This window comes from Vigna unguiculata, unplaced genomic scaffold, assembly GCF_004118075.2.
Source record: "Vigna unguiculata cultivar IT97K-499-35 unplaced genomic scaffold, ASM411807v1 contig_449, whole genome shotgun sequence".
NCBI classification, from domain to species: Eukaryota; Viridiplantae; Streptophyta; class Magnoliopsida; order Fabales; family Fabaceae; genus Vigna; species Vigna unguiculata.
In genome coordinates, this window is record NW_021011160.1 from 14,681 (window position 1) to 30,631 (window position 15,951).

General features: G+C 32.7%; 1 protein-coding gene and 1 long non-coding RNA gene across 7 annotated transcripts; both read left to right on the forward strand.

Annotated features, from left to right (window-relative positions):
- The first annotated feature begins 2,640 nt into the window (after positions 1 to 2,640).
- Positions 2,641 to 13,494, forward strand: LOC114171964. Of its 6 annotated transcripts, XR_003601754.1 has the most exons (10): positions 2,642 to 2,998; positions 3,098 to 3,146; positions 4,447 to 4,574; positions 10,594 to 10,632; positions 10,873 to 10,938; positions 11,580 to 11,655; positions 11,729 to 11,770; positions 12,130 to 12,238; positions 13,133 to 13,172; positions 13,271 to 13,494. XR_003601754.1 is itself a non-coding variant. In XM_028056724.1 (4 exons), the coding sequence occupies exons 1-4, from the start codon at positions 9,041 to 9,043 to the stop codon at positions 13,330 to 13,332; spliced, it is 552 nt and encodes a 183-aa protein (XP_027912525.1). In that variant the 5' UTR covers positions 9,025 to 9,040; the 3' UTR covers positions 13,333 to 13,494. The 6 variants fall into 6 exon arrangements, 3 of the variants coding, with proteins under 3 accessions (XP_027912525.1, XP_027912526.1, XP_027912524.1); XR_003601755.1 differs by lacking the exon at positions 10,594 to 10,632 and having other exon boundaries at positions 2,641 to 2,998; positions 10,873 to 10,987; XR_003601753.1 differs by lacking the exon at positions 10,594 to 10,632 and having other exon boundaries at positions 2,645 to 2,998.
- A 538-nt stretch (positions 13,495 to 14,032) lies between these two features.
- LOC114171965 lies at positions 14,033 to 14,709 on the forward strand. Its single transcript, XR_003601756.1, has 3 exons — positions 14,033 to 14,266; positions 14,347 to 14,597; positions 14,691 to 14,709. It is a non-coding gene; the product is annotated as an uncharacterized LOC114171965 (long non-coding RNA).
- The last annotated feature ends 1,242 nt before the right edge of the window (positions 14,710 to 15,951 follow it).

A 15,951-nucleotide genomic window follows, 5' to 3' on the forward strand; every position in this document is an offset into this window, starting at 1 on the left:
GGACTGGTGTATCACACCTAACACATATTATCCTTGACCGACAACCCATATCGGACAAGGCTGGGGGACTGGTGTACCGTATCTAGCCAAAATCAACCAAGTAAAAATAATATATCACACCTAGCCGTTTCCGATAGCTTACCAACACATATCATCCTTGACCGACAACCCATATCGGACAAGGCTGGGGGACTGGTGTACCGTATCTAGCCAAAATCAACCAAGTAAAAATAGTGTATATCGAGACCACCTAATATTCGGACATCACCAATATAAGCCACCTAGCCAAGTAGTCGGTCAAGACCGACTACTCGAACACACCTGCTAAGTTCTCCAATAAACTAAAGCGACCCCCGCATTCAATAGGCCTCAAGGGCCTGGGTTGGGGCCCAGGCCCACTCATGGCCCAAACTAGAGCCCAGGTCAAGACCCAGCCCATGAAATGGTCAAACGTCATTAATGTTCTATAAATACACGTGGACCTCATCATTTAAAGGTACGCATTCATTAATCATTGATTTGACTCTCTGAGAGCTTTGACTTACTTGAGCTTCGGAGATTCTTCTGCAGGTAACCCCTCCCGGGTCCAAGCTGACATGTATCGATCGGGAAGAGGCCAACTGAGGAGATAGCGGACTACATGGTAAGGTGACGCTTGTGTCTAACCTCTTATTTGTTCTCTGCAGGAACATTTTGTTATTGATTTATCTTTACATCCGAGTAATAGTTGAATTAGAAAAAGTAGTTACTAAAATTAGTAAAATAATAGAACTAAAGACTAATTTTTTTTATTATCAATAATCATCTAAATGTAAAAAATAATAATTAAGAGAATATAATTGTAAAAACAAAATAGGAGACCATGTATCTCTATATATGTAGTTGTGTATTATTATTATTTTTATCAATACAGGATATTATTATTTTAGTTAGACACCCATTTTATTTATATTTACTACATAATCATGTTCCAACTACTTGCACTTTTTTGTTCCTTTTGTTGTTGATTTTTCATTACATCGGATTAATTAATTCAAAAAAATAGTTATTACTATTATTATATATTTATTATTATTATTATTATGAGTAAAGAAGTAATTAGAAAAATTATTAACTATAATATACGAAAATTAATACTTAAATTAGTAGTGAAATTATTAGTATTAGTACTATTATTATTATTATTTACGGTTATTAGTACTATACTTATCATAAATAATATTAGTATTATTAATATTATTTCCGTTTTGACACAAGATTATATTTTTATTATTTGGATTGTAGTATTTAGATACACATCTTATTTTATATACTACGAGATTATATTTTAATTACTTGCATTGTTATTTGCTTTGTTGTTGGTTTGTTTTACATTTGAGTAATTAGTTGAATCCAAAAAAGTAGTTACTAAAATTAGTAAAATAATAAAACTAAAATGTGATTTTTTTTATTATAAATAATCATTTAAATTTAAAAAATAATAATTATCATTAGTATTAATATTAATATGATAATAATAATAATTATTATTATTTGTATTTTTATTTTAAATAATATTAGTGTTATTATTATCATATTAATATCAATCTTAGTGTTATTATTTGAATTGTAGTATTTAGATACACATTTTTCTTTTATCTATTATGGATTATATATTAATTACTTGCATTTTTATTTATTTTGTTGTTGATTTATCTTTACATCCGAGTAATTAGCTGAATTAAAAAAAGTAGTTACTAAAATTAGTAAAATAATAGAACTAAAGACTAATTTTTTTTATTATCAATAATAATTGAATTTTAAAAAATAATAATTAAGAGAATATAATTGTAAAAACAAAATAGGAGACCATGTATCTTTATATATGTAGTTGTGTATTATTATTATTATTTTTATTTTTATCAATACGGGATATTATTATTATTATTATTATTATTATTATAGTTAGACACCCATTTTATTGATATTTACTACATGATCATGTTCCAATTACTTGCATTTTTTTTATTCCTTTTGTTGTTGATTTATCATTACATCGAAGTAATTAATTCAAAAAAATAGTTACTATTATTATTATTATTATTATTATTATTATTATTATTATTATTATTATTATTATTATTATTATTATGAGTAAAGAAGTAATTAGAAAAATTATTAACTATAATATACAAAAATTAATACTTAAATTAGGAGTGAAATTATTAGTATTACTATTAGTATTATTACTATTATATTTTGTTATCGTAAAAATTATTAAAATTAGTAGTAATAGTAAAATTATTACTATATTATTATTGTTATTATTATTATTAGTATTATTAAAAATATTAATATATAATATATTAATATTATGATTATATATGATTGTTTGTTATTATTAAATTTATTGATAATATTAGTAATAGTAAAAATATTAGTATAGTATTACTTTTAAATATTTATTTAATCAAAATTGATAATATTTATTTTTATTTTACTTAAATATTTCTATTACAATGATCATAACCTATAAATATTATTATTAACACTACAAAAAAAATATATATATAGCATGGGTCATTTTATGGAGGTTAAAAAGACCTCCACAAATAGATATCATATGAGCTGGTTATGATAGATTTTTTAAAAATTGATAACAGAGGAGGTTTATAACCTCCGCAAATTGCAATACATTTTTCTTCGAGCAAAGACACGTGTTCCTCCCAAATCAGAAAAATTAGAATGAAATTTTCCGACAACCTAAGTTCAGTGTCGCAGCCTCAACCAATCAAAAACCTAAGTTCAGTGTCGTAGCCTCAACCAATCGAAAACCTAAGCCAACCATCGCGTGCAGCGATCTTCGTCGCGCCATCCCATCTCCGTCACGCCATCACCGTAACGCCGTCGCGCCATCTCCATCACGCCGTCGCGCCATCTCCGTCGGCGTTGTCTTCTTCGCTTCATCTCAGTCGCGTTGTCTCTGTTTCCCCTTTCCGTCGTCGCGCCATCTCTAGAGGTTCCTTGTCCATATACCTTTTATGTTCCTGGTTAAGATTTTATGTTCACTGTGTGAGGTAGAAGTGTTGGATGTTATGTTTTGTTTTTTCTTTAACAGGCGATTCGGACATTGCTATCGAAGGGTGCTGCCTCTATTTCCTATCCTGGTAGTTATTCACTTCTCTAGTAGATAAACAATAAGGTTAATTTTCCTCTATTGGCTATTTTATGTGAATAAAAGAAGAAGATAAAGTGAATTGAACTTCTTCATTATGTTTAATGATGCTCACAATTTCTTTATTTGGTATTGAAAATAGCAAGTGCTCTGTTGAATTCAAAAATTCAGATGGTAGAAGAGTTGATAGCGTTGTTTATAAAAATGTCAAAATAAAAGACTAAGAGTAAAATACCAAAACGAAAACAAGCTGAAACACCGTGCAGGTTAAGTATCGTCCCCAGTATGAATCACTCAAAAATGCTTCGATCAATGAGAACATGTAAACAGTTCCTATCCACTTACTAACATTATTAGCAGCACTCACATTGTCTTGTCCAAGAACTCAGGTTAGGAACAGAACCAAGTTCACTCCCACTCCAAAGAAGGCTAGTGTAGCTAGTGCTTGATTCACCGACAACAAACCAAAAGTGCATTCAGTCACGGATTATCATATACAATGGATTTATTGACCCTTCTACTAACAACTGTAAAAGTTATATTTGAAACTATTTCTTGAAAATTGAAAAGTGAATTAATCGATCATTTGTTCAGTACCTAGCAAGAGGCTTGCAACTTTCGCTCCTCCTATTTTCTTTTCATCCGCTCTGCTACTTCTCTCCATGACAGATTCCTCTCTGTAGCTGCTATCTCCTTCTGTTACCTATTTCAAGTGCATGTACTTAGAATCAATGCATCGTACATACATATACAATCATTTATTTTTCACCATGTCTATTACAGATTTTGAAGTCAAAAGTGGATCTATGTGGACAGTGTAATTCAAAATTTATGGAATCAGCGTTGAATTATTTGACACGTTAGACACCCTGTACTTTTAGACGTGTTAAATATGAGTGAGAGCTGTTCAATACATGTGTAGAAATAATTGTATGAATATAATTGTAAGAGTTAAGGGTTTCACTTTCATATGTAGCGACTAAGGATCCACATTCAATTCATATCTTAGTAAATGATATTTCCTGTAAGATTCTATCTGATTTGTGTTCCTTTGTTCTTGCTTAATTCTTATAATTAAAAATTTTCATGACAAAAGGTGATTTGTATCTTTTTTTTTTCAAATATGGTTGTGATCAAAAACAAAAATGATGGAATGGGATTCTATATCCACATGAAATGTGGATTGAAATCACTTGTTCCAGAATTGACAATTATTTCATTCAGCCTACGATTTTTCTTCCTGCACCATATCATTTTACTTAATTCCAGTTTCATGCTTAACTCTTTGTCAGCTAGGGAAATAAGAAAAGAATGGTGATTCGTCCTTGGAGAAGGTTGGTTAGTGTTTGCTGCGGTTTGGCATTGTTAAGTTGTTGAAGGAGCGTTGTTGGTCTTTGAAGAAGGAGATACATCACTGCAGGTAATAACCAAGTATTAGGCCTTTACTAAATTATTAATAATAAAAAATTGAAATTACATAATTTTACGATAGTGTGACGACCTGCAAGCAATTCATCAACACCAAATTCGTCTTCTCTAATACTATATCAGTAGGCCTGGCAGCAACTCAACTATAACTAATATTCTGGAACTGAATGATGCTAGATAGAACGACGCTAAAACCAAAAGGATTGGACCGACAAGTATATCTGTCATCGAGCTATGTTAGTGTTTTCCTTTTTTTTATTCTTAATTTTGTTGTCATTTTTAAAACTATTTAAAAACACATGGGTAGGTACTGAAATGTAGTCCAAACTGTAATAATTGAAAAGGCATTAGTTTTCAACTGGTCCAATTGTAATGGATTTTGTTACTAATGAGTTGAATTTATCTAGACGTTGTATCATACAACACGAAGCCTTTTGCTATTTGATTGAACTATTTACTAAGCTTGAATATGCTGATAAAGTTTGGAAACACTTTTATCATCTTTTAACACTAATTAATTGATTAATAAATATTTATATATATATATATATATATATATATATATATATATATATATATATATATATATATATATATATATATAAAAGATATTTGATTCTATTTTATAACTCGAAAAAGTATTCTCAATTGCTCTGAACGACAAAGCGCTCTCATATATTCTTGTCTCGAATTTCACAACCTTTTTTTAATAAACAATTGTCAAAAGTTCTTGTTGAAATTCACAATGTTTCTTTAAAAGAAACTCCTCTTGATATAGAACCTTCTATCCTTTGCTTACACACATCAAATACTCATTTTTACCTAATTGTTTAGATCCCTTACAAGAAACTGATAGAGAGGTTAATATCATTGACTTTGGGAAAAACAATACTGTTGAAAACTTGACCAATCCAATAGCCTTTGATATTGTTGTGGTTGACCATAGGAGACATGCCTGAGAGGGTGTTTCAAACAGGCCAAATTCACTAGTCAACATGGCATAACCAATTGTAAATGATACTTATATAATATGCGTACAGGTCAGCAATACATATATAATATTATTAATATTCACTCATCATCATATCATTTACTAAATTAAAATCATTTTTGAAAATAATAGCCTTTGAGATTAAGCAGCATGATATAGTAATAATCATCCACCATATTATATATACTTACACATGCATCACTCCAATCATAAAAAAAAGTGTGTCGAACATTTCCTAACGAATTAATCGAATATAATTTACTTTTTTGAATAGTCTTTTTATAATACATTATGTGTATCTTTATTAGTATCTTTATTAGTATCTCCTTTCAATTTTAGAGCACATTAATTTACCATATTTCTTATTTAGTTATTAGTGAACCATATTTCTTATATTCTTCTATGTTTTATAAGTGTTTGTGTATTTTATAAAATACTCATTGTCATTTTGTTTAGGTATCTATTTCAATGGATAAATCTTGGATTGTTAAACCTCGGAATACAATTGAATACTCAATTGGTTTAAAAAAATTCTTAGATTTTGCTTTTGAAAATGGGGCTGTTGGAGATACAATTAAATGCCCATGTCCCAAATGTGGGTTTATGAAATGGCAAACTAGAGGCGTAGTTGAGGAGCACTTGATTTTAAAAGCATTTCCCAAAAATTATGTTATATGGAATCTTCATGGTGAGAAACAAATAGAAGATATTTCTAGTAATGAAGATGATATACAAGAGGCATTTCATTATGAAAATCTAATGGAAACAATGATCAATGAAGCATTTGGGCACTATAGGCAAGAAAGTACTAATCTAGGCAGAACACAACTGATGGACGTCCTTGGTGTAGGAGAGGAAGGAGATCCATGGAAGACACCAAAAAGAAGATGAAATGCAGCGGAAATGAAGATAAGAGCAAGAAGAGCTCTAGGCAATGGAGGTTTTTGGTGAAGATGAAGAGTAGAAGTGGAGCTATGGTATGGAAGGTGGCTAGAGGAGATGAAGGAGAAGGTTAGCCATGTGTGCTCTCAAAATAATAGAAGAGTGGAGTGATCTCAACACAAACATTCTATTAGAAATTTCAAGAGTTAAAATGTACAAATGGTCTACTTTTGGCTTTTATATGTGAGCCTAAAAGCTAGACTAATTCTTGGCCCTTAGATCAAGCTTGGAGGAGAAGCTTTAATCATCACCCTTGGATGGTGGCTTGGAGAAGGAGGCATCTTCCTAGCCTTTGGATGAAGACTTGGAAAAGAAGACACTCTCTTAGCCCTTGGATGAAGGAGGCACATGGGTGGAGTGTGGACTTGGCTCCATGGGATGCATGATCCATGAGGTGTAGGAAGGAATGTTGACTTCCACTTAGTCCACCTTTGACCTTTGGTAGCTCATGGCCAAATCTCCTATTGGGCTTAGTCAAGCCCAATTTCATCAATTTAACTACACATTATTTGACTTAGTATTCTAGAAAAACAAGGCCTAAACAATGGCCCAATTTAAATCTAAACTATGGTCTTCCATGCATTAACTCATATTTTGTAGATTTCTTTGGCCCATGTGAATAAAGTGAAAAGCCCATGATTGACTTGATCATCTTGTGAGAGGCCCATGTGGATCTTCTTTATCATGCTTCTAGTGATTGGGCCTCGAGGTGGGCTTGCGCTTGTTGATGCATTTGAGCTTAGGCTTATTGGGATCACATCAACAACCATTGGGTGTAGATGATGTTTTGAATGAAAGGCCAAAGGAGGATTATAATGAGTTTATTGAGTTTCTCAATGATGGAAATCAAACATTGTGTGACGGGAGCAAGTACACAAAATTAGAGTTTGTAATCAAATTATATCACATCAAGGTTTTGTGTGGATTAAGTGACAAGGCCATGACTATGATCCTAGATTTGTTAAAAGATGCATTTAATGAAGCAAACTTGCCTCATTCTTTTTATGAGGCTAAGAAAACCATCAACAAACTTGGTCTTAACTATACCAAAATAGATGCATGTCCGAATGATTGTATGTTATATTTAAGAGATGATGAAAAAGATTTGCAAACATGCAAACATTGCGGTACATCTAGATGGAACCCAAAGAAGAAGAAAAAGCAACCTGCAAAAGTTTTGCGTTACTTTCCATTGAAACCAAGATTGCAAAGATTGTTTATGTGTTCTAAGATTGCAGAGCATATGAGATGGCATTCTTTAGAGAACAAGGATGGGTTCATAAGGCATCCAAGGGATGGTGAGGCATGGAAAACACTTAGTTTATTGCATCCTGAGTTTGCTTCTGATCCTCGAAATGTTCGTTTAGGCCTTGCTAGTGATGGTTTTAATCCTTTTGGTACTATGAGTTCTACTTATAGTATTTGGTTAGTGTTTTTAATTCCATACAATCTTCCACCATGGATATGTATGAAGCACACTTCATTGATCCTATCCATGATCATTCCAGGCAAGCAAATGCCAGGAAATAATATTGATGTGTACTTACAACCCCTTGTGGATGAGTTACGTGAGCTATGGAACGATGGTGTGGAGACCTTTGATTCTTCATTGAATGAAACTTTTAGGATGCGAGTAGCTCTTATGTGGACAATTAGTGACTTTCCTGGCCTAGGCATTTTATCTGGTTGGAACACACACAGGTTTAGCTTGCCCTACTTGTAACTTTGATGCAAAACCTTGTCGTCTTCCTTATAGTAAGAAGTGGTGTTTTATGGGGCATCGTCGCTTTTTGAGTAGAAACCATAGATTTAGATTGAATCGTGTTCGCTTTGATGGAAGCACTAAAACAAGGAATCCACCACTAAAATTATCAGGATCTGACATTTTTAGGCAAGTTGAAAATATTAATGTTACATTTGGGAGATGAGTAATTTTGGATGGTAGAGGAAAAAGATCTAGAGAAGAAGTTAAACAATGGAAAAAAAGAAGCATTTTCTTTGAACTTCCGTATTGGGAGTCTAATTTGTTACGCCATAATTTAGATTTCATGCATATTGAAAAAAATGTATTTGACAATTTGGTGTATACTTTGTTAAATGAAAAGCCTAAATCCAAAGACAATGTAAATGCTAGGAAAGATTTAAAGGAAATAGGCATAAGAGAGGATCTTTGGCCAGATGATAATGGAAGATATCACCTTGCTTAGTTTTCACTAACTCGTGATACCAAAAAGTTGTTTCTCAAAACTTTGAAAAATGTTATAGTACCGGATGGTTACTCAAGTAACATTTCTAGATGTGTTGATGAGGTGCAACAAAAAATATTCGGGCTAAAAAGTCACGATTGCCATATTATTATGGAGCAATTACTACCGCTGGCAATACGTAATTTGTTACCAAACCATGTCACTGCAACCTTGGTGGAGTTTTGCTCATTTTTTAAAGTCCTCTGTAGTAAAAGTTTAAATCCACAAGAACTTGAAATGCTTTAAGATCGCATTGTGCTAACACTTTGCCACTTAGAGATGTTATTCCTACCATCATTCTTCACATTTATGGTTCATTTAACTGTTCATCTGGTGGAGGAAGCAAAACTTGGAGGTCCAGTTCATTATCGATATATGTATCCTATAGAAAGGTAATGCTTAGTACTTTTAGATTAAGGTATCATTATCATAAATATCCAAGTTGTTTACTCTAATTATTTCTCATTATTATAGGGAATTAGGTCATTTAAAGACCTTTGTACGAAACAAGGCAAAAACAGAAGGTTCTATAGCTGAGGGATACTTAGCTGAAGAGTCTCTTACCTTTTGTTCTAGATACATTGAAGATATAGAGACAAGGTTCAATAGACCAAGACGTGTTTGTGAAAAAACAGGTGATAATGAGCCTTTTCTGTCATCTATCTTCCCACAAGGTGGGAAGCCAGTAGAAGGTTCCTCGAATTTTACTTTAACTCAGATGAAAAAACTACAAGCCCATCGATATGTGCTTTTAAATTGTGCAATAGTCACACCATTTGTTGAGTGAGTAATCTACATTAAGTATGTGATTGTATTTAAACTAATTAAATTATATTAGTCATGTTGTTTGATTATATATGTAGTGAATTTAGACAACTAATAAAAAGAAGTTCAAGGGGAAGGCGACCTTCAACCACTGAGATCGAAACTAGAGTGTTTAAAGAGTTTGTTGATTGGTTTCAAAGGCGGGTGGGTTATCAAATAGTACATTTTCTGTTATTTACTATGTTTTCTTTCAATTATGGCTAACATAACTTCTTTATTTAGATTATGAATCTAGAAACAACAAATACAATGTCTAATGACTTAAAGTTTCTAGCACGAGGTCCATTGGAAAATGCTAACAGATTTACTGCGTACAACATCAATGGGTTTAAATTTCGAACATTGACTCGAGATGAGGGATTGAGAATATAAAATATTTGTGTGTTTTTAACATCTAATACAGCTTGTGTATCAAGCAGTGTTGACAGGAACTTAAGGCAAGTAGACTTATCCTATTATGGAAAGTTGGAGGATATCATTGAGCTTAATTATTATGGTCAATCAAAGTTGTTCTTTTCAAGTGTAAGTGGGCAGATACTACACGAGAAAGAGGATATAAAAAGGATCAATGGAATTTTAATTGTGTTAACTTTGATAGACTAATTCATATTGGAGATCGTGAAGAACATGAACCTTATATTTTGGCATCTCAAGCACAAATGGTATATTATGTAGATGATGTGGTCAATAAAGGATGGAGTGTTGTTGTGCATTTAAAGCCAAGAGATTTGTATGAAATGGGAGAAATAGTAGAAGAGGTATATGAAAATGAGCCATACCAAGATCAAGAGCTAGAGAAATTTTATAGTAATGACAATGAATATGTGCAATTGGCTACAAACCATTTAGATGGTGATATCCCTGACTCAAATGTATGAGTTGAAAAAATAATGAGTAATAAATTTTTTCTTAAAGGTAATGATTTTTTATATTCAAAGTTATTTTCAATGCATGTATACTTGACTCATGTTTGATTTTTTAATGTTGCTTCCTCTTATCAATTTCAGGTTAGGAAGGACATATATATAAAGAACCTATAATAAAAAGTGTACTCTTTATTCTCTGATTCTCTTTCTTCTCTAGTTCTCTTTCTTCTCTGGTTCTCTTCACAAGTTATAACTTATATACAGTTTCTTGCACTTCATTAGCTTCTAGAAAAGCATAACAAATCCTCATTATATACAATTAGATAATATGTCATTATAGAATTTTCTTTAGAATTTTCTGCTTCATATTCTTAGTTGACTTTCTCAATAATTAAGATGTTAACCAATTTGTCCTTGTAGAGTTTATAAACCTCATCTTGTCAGAATCAATCCTGCAACAGAGAGCATATATTGAAGGCTCCACAGGTGGTTTCTTTTGTTTTCTGTCCTTCTTCTCTTGCTCTCACCCTAGATGGTTAGAACTATGAATCTCTTATTTTTTTTCTCTGCTACAAATTCTCTTCTATACTTTTTGTTTAGTTTTTTCCTTTCTGTGGGGGGAGAATAAATGCATTCTGGGTACTTTGTAAAATGCTTGGAATAAATGCATTCTGGTTGTGAACTTTAACTATCTAAAGCATTTTTTTCTAATCTAAGAGCACTGTAAGTGAAATGGTTCACTCCTAAAGAAGTATTTATTAATTTCCTATAAATTGCAGTGCTTTTATGTTATCCATCATGAACTAAATCTAGTGAGCAAAAATCTTTTGGCAAGCATGTACCACTAATAAACAATGAAGACCTAATGGTTATAATTTCAGTATTCTCAGTATATGGAATTTTGTTATAATTTCCATTTATATACACCAAATCATTTGACACATAAAAGAAATCGTTGGATAGGAATTTGTACTTCACTTTCAATTTAGATTAAGTATGATTTATGTTATCGAATATATTGATAATTGTTTGTCATTTCCATAATTGGTTCTTTGTTTTCTTTGATGATGTAAAAAGTTTATGTATCTATCTTTTCCTTACTTTCTTGTGGATGTGCCTCCCTGCAGGTGCTATCAAAGAAGCAATCAATACATTAAGGAGCAATAATGTTAATGCATTTGTTTTGGACCTAAGAGATAATAGGTGATTAGGCAATGAACATTTCCCATTATGTACTTTCAATCACTAGTTTTCTGAAGCCTTTTATTTGTTGTAGTGGTGGTCTTTTCCCAGAAGGAATTGAGATTGCCAAAATTTGGTAAGATAGGATTATCAACTATTGGCAAATTTACACCTTGTATTATGTATCATTTTTCTTTGGTGGCACTTGAAAATATGCTTGATAGTACAACTTATAGTCATTCCATGTCTGCATAGGTCACTCCATCATTCTTATCTTTTATGTCAGAAGTGTTCAAACCATATTATCAAAAACACCTCGTAATATTTAAAATTATTTGCCTAACTAAAATAGGTTGTGAAATTCTTTCAACAATCAATAATCCAGTAGATCCAACAATATCATCTTTAAATTTTCTTTTACGTAACTATCTTGCATGTAGCTTTGAGTTCTAGTTAAATTAAGAAAGCTAAGTTCTAATGGATATTATCAACCAGGTTGGACAAAGGAGTAATTGTGTATATTTGTGATAGTCGTGGTGTTCGAGATATACTTGATACAGATGGAAGTAGTGCACTGGAAACATCAGAACCCTTGGCTGTACTGGTAAGTCTTGGTTTCCTCTGTTGCATCAACATCGAGTAAAGAGTAGGCTAAAATGCATACTAGAGAGATATGATAGTTCTTATGGTCTCGTAGGTTTTTGTGTGCAAGTTCCTTAAACATGATTTTACAGAATTGCAAGTTGTGTTTGGCATGAGAAGCATATTTCAAGAGTCAAGTGGCATTGAACAGAGATGCAGGGCTATTAATTAGTTGGGGGTGTTTGAGAATTCCATTGACTCATTATATCACAGTTAAAATACTCTCTCATGTCAAATTATCTCCATATACTGAGAATACTGAAATTATAATTATCACAGTACAGAAATAAGATAGTTTTATCTAAGTGGGTATGAGAGAGTCTCAAACATAACTGATGGAAATAAGAAAACAATCATCTATGCAATTCTATGGGTCTTCGTGACTTCTGAATTATGAATCTATGGAACTAATAATGTCAATGTATATATAGTTTCAATTAAAATTAGAGACCAAAGATCCATGCATTTTACAAACAAAGCCTGCTTCAAATTAATTGCAAGACACTGGTTGTAGAATTCTGCTACATGTCAGATCTATGCATCTTAGTAGGAACCTAAAAGATTGAAAACATAGATTTAATTCCTAAAATCATCTCCCTTGCTAGTATTTACCATTAGTAATCAGAAACCTCAATCCTCAAACATGGTTGTAAAAGGAGAGGAAAATAATGTCATATGAACTAGTTATTATTACCTTTGCTCTGCTTTTGCCAGAGCCAAATGCACCTGAAATATTTCCACACAAAAACTTAGGCAACTAAAATAAACAGTAATATTAAAAATGCCAGATTCAGTACTCCCTGTTGGCAAGTTATGGCTTGTTAGTTGCTTACCTTATTCAACTTTGTTTCTGCAGAAGCATGGAGCATTCTTTTTTTCAGCTTTTCTTTCATCAGGTTCATGGCAGATTGTCCAATTCCTTCTCAGTTCTTTTTTCCTCCTTTTCACATTTTGCACTGAAATTCTCCTAAGCATATTTGCTTCTTTGAAACAGCTCCCCAAGTGAAGTCCTGTGTTCTTTCTTTGCTACAGCAGTTGTTTCAGACAGTTCAATAGCTGTTCCAAGAGATATCCCTAGAGTGGACAATTGTAGCACCATTTCCATTTGGTTCTGCACCTTTTATTGGCTTTCCACTGAGTGTTATTATCTGGAATTTATCGAGTATCTCATTGAAAGGTGCCATACCTTGCTGTATTGGCCGTCTCTTACAGTTGCAATTTTGTAAGTCAGTGTAACCTAAACCTTTCTGGCATAATGATATTAATAACTTTATGATTCATTTTTTCCTCCCTGTCTTGCTTTCTGCATCTCTCCTCAACTGTGCTAACTGTTCTCTATATTCTGTTTCTATTCTATCCAAAGCAGAATTTTGTTTATATTATACCTTGTAACATGCAGACTAATTATTCGCACTCATGGATTACAGTAGGGTGATAATTATTCGCACGCATTCTGTTTCTATTATATTCGTACTTTTGTAATGACAAATTCATTGCATGTAAATAGGTTTGAGGGTACTCACCCTTAGATTTCACTTGGTTTTCCTGTTGTGCTCCCCCATGCTGAAAGTGATCAAGCTGCAGGCAAGTCTCACCCTTGGATTTGATTTTTCTAAATACTATCTAATTTCCTTGATTTAGAACTACATACATATTAAAGAATTATGGTCACTGTTTTGTATGATAATCCCCATGCATTCTTTATATCTAGTTTTCATTGTTGTGATTCACTTTTGGTTTCTCATAATATATGTAGCCATGCCAAAGGTGAAGCGTTTCCGAAATCCACAAAAATCATCACTTCAGCCTCCAACTAATTCTTTACCATCAACAAATCCTGCACCAACAAATGAAACCTCATCACACACTTCAATGAGCACAACACCACCAATAGATTCCTCATTACCCACTGAGAACTCACAGCAACCTGAAACATCTACAAAACATGCTCGACGTGAATCTTCATCATATTAGACTGTTCATGCAATAGGTATATGTCATATTTATTTTTACATGATCATAATTTTTAAAATTTTACTTATGGTTAAGTAAGTTGTTTTATGGTTAAAGACTTAGAAGGAGTTATCAAGAAAATTAAGGTGAAGGTCAGAGAAGTAAATAACTTACCTCGTGGGGAACGCATCATTGTGGACTTTGATGAGTTAGTCATGGCAATTGGTGAAGGACAAGGCGTGCTTGCAGGATATTGTGGTTCATTGGCAATTGATTGTAATTTGTTTCCAATTAATTTTGAAAGATGGTCTGGGAAAACAGGCATGCCTGACACTTACTTTTTCGAATGCTTTAAGGAAATATTACAGGTATATCTTTATGCATGTATGACCTTATATCTTTTGTAAATGTTACATTTACTCAAATGTTTACACACTAACTATGTCTTCTTTTTTCAAAAGCCTCGGTTTGTTTTAAGACTGGTGAAGCTAGTGCACAACGGTATTGCAAACTAACTCTTGGTAGGAAGTGGGCTGCACATAGGCAGAATTATGGAATGAGTTCTATGATCTAACAAAAAGCAAAAATGTGATGAAGGATTGACCCCAACCAAGGATGAAGGCACATGCTTAAGAAGACTAAGCATGTTTAGAAAGGAAGTTCACTAATCCTTCATCCCTTTTCATTTGTGTTTATTATTTTTGATTTCCAAAGTTGACTTAGTTGAATCAACTTTAGTTGATTTGTTGACCTTTGACTAGGTTTGACTTATTGACTATAGTTGACTTGACTTAAGCCAACATGCTAATCTATGTTTATTTGCTTTGTATGTTAATTAGGAGTAAGAAAGCAATGCTAGGTGGCGCATGGTGATTGGGGAGCATAAATGATGTGGAGGAGAGAGTAAAGCAAAGGCATAAAGCATAAAGTAAAAGCCATGAAGCAAGTGTACATATGTACCTTTGGTCTCCTTTGTTTTTAGCACACTTTGGCAACTTTTTAGAGACATATGAGACACATTTTTTGTCTCCTTTTGTGCTAGAACGAAATTAGCCTTGCACACACCATAGCTAGCTCTTTTGTCTCTCATTTTTTGTAACCTTATTTGACCTAGTTTCTAGAAGCTAGGATTAGGTTTTTGTAGAGACATCCTTAGGTATCTTTTATTTGCTTAGAGGCCCCTAAACTCTTCTATATAAGGGGTGCTCCTAGACATGTAAAAGGGTTGAACATTTTGAAGTAAAAACACTCTTGTGTCTCAACCATTTGTGAGAGTTTCCTCCCTTGGGACTGAATACTTTTAAGCCTTATCTTGCATAGCAAGTGGCAGCACACATCCACTCATCTTCAAGGTTGTCATGGCTTCTAGCCTAGCCTTGTAGTGGCGTGCTTCTCACATTTTTTACCATTTCTTTCCTTTCCATTTTATGTTTTCTTCTTCCTTTAATTGTTCTTGGTTTTCTATGGTTTATGTGCTTTCCATTTCCTTTTTGTTTGAATCAATCCATCATCTTCTTCTCTTGAGCTTTGTGAAGGAACCTTCACATCTAGATAGCATGCTATCTTAATGTCCAGTGGGGATTTCACTTAGCTTTCTTAATCAACTCACACCATATTCAATAATCTTAAAAAGGAACAAGATAATCCTTCATCATTTGGTATCTAGAGCTTTGGTTTTCCTTGAATATGGTGTTTTCATGTTCTAACCTTGTCTTGTTGTAG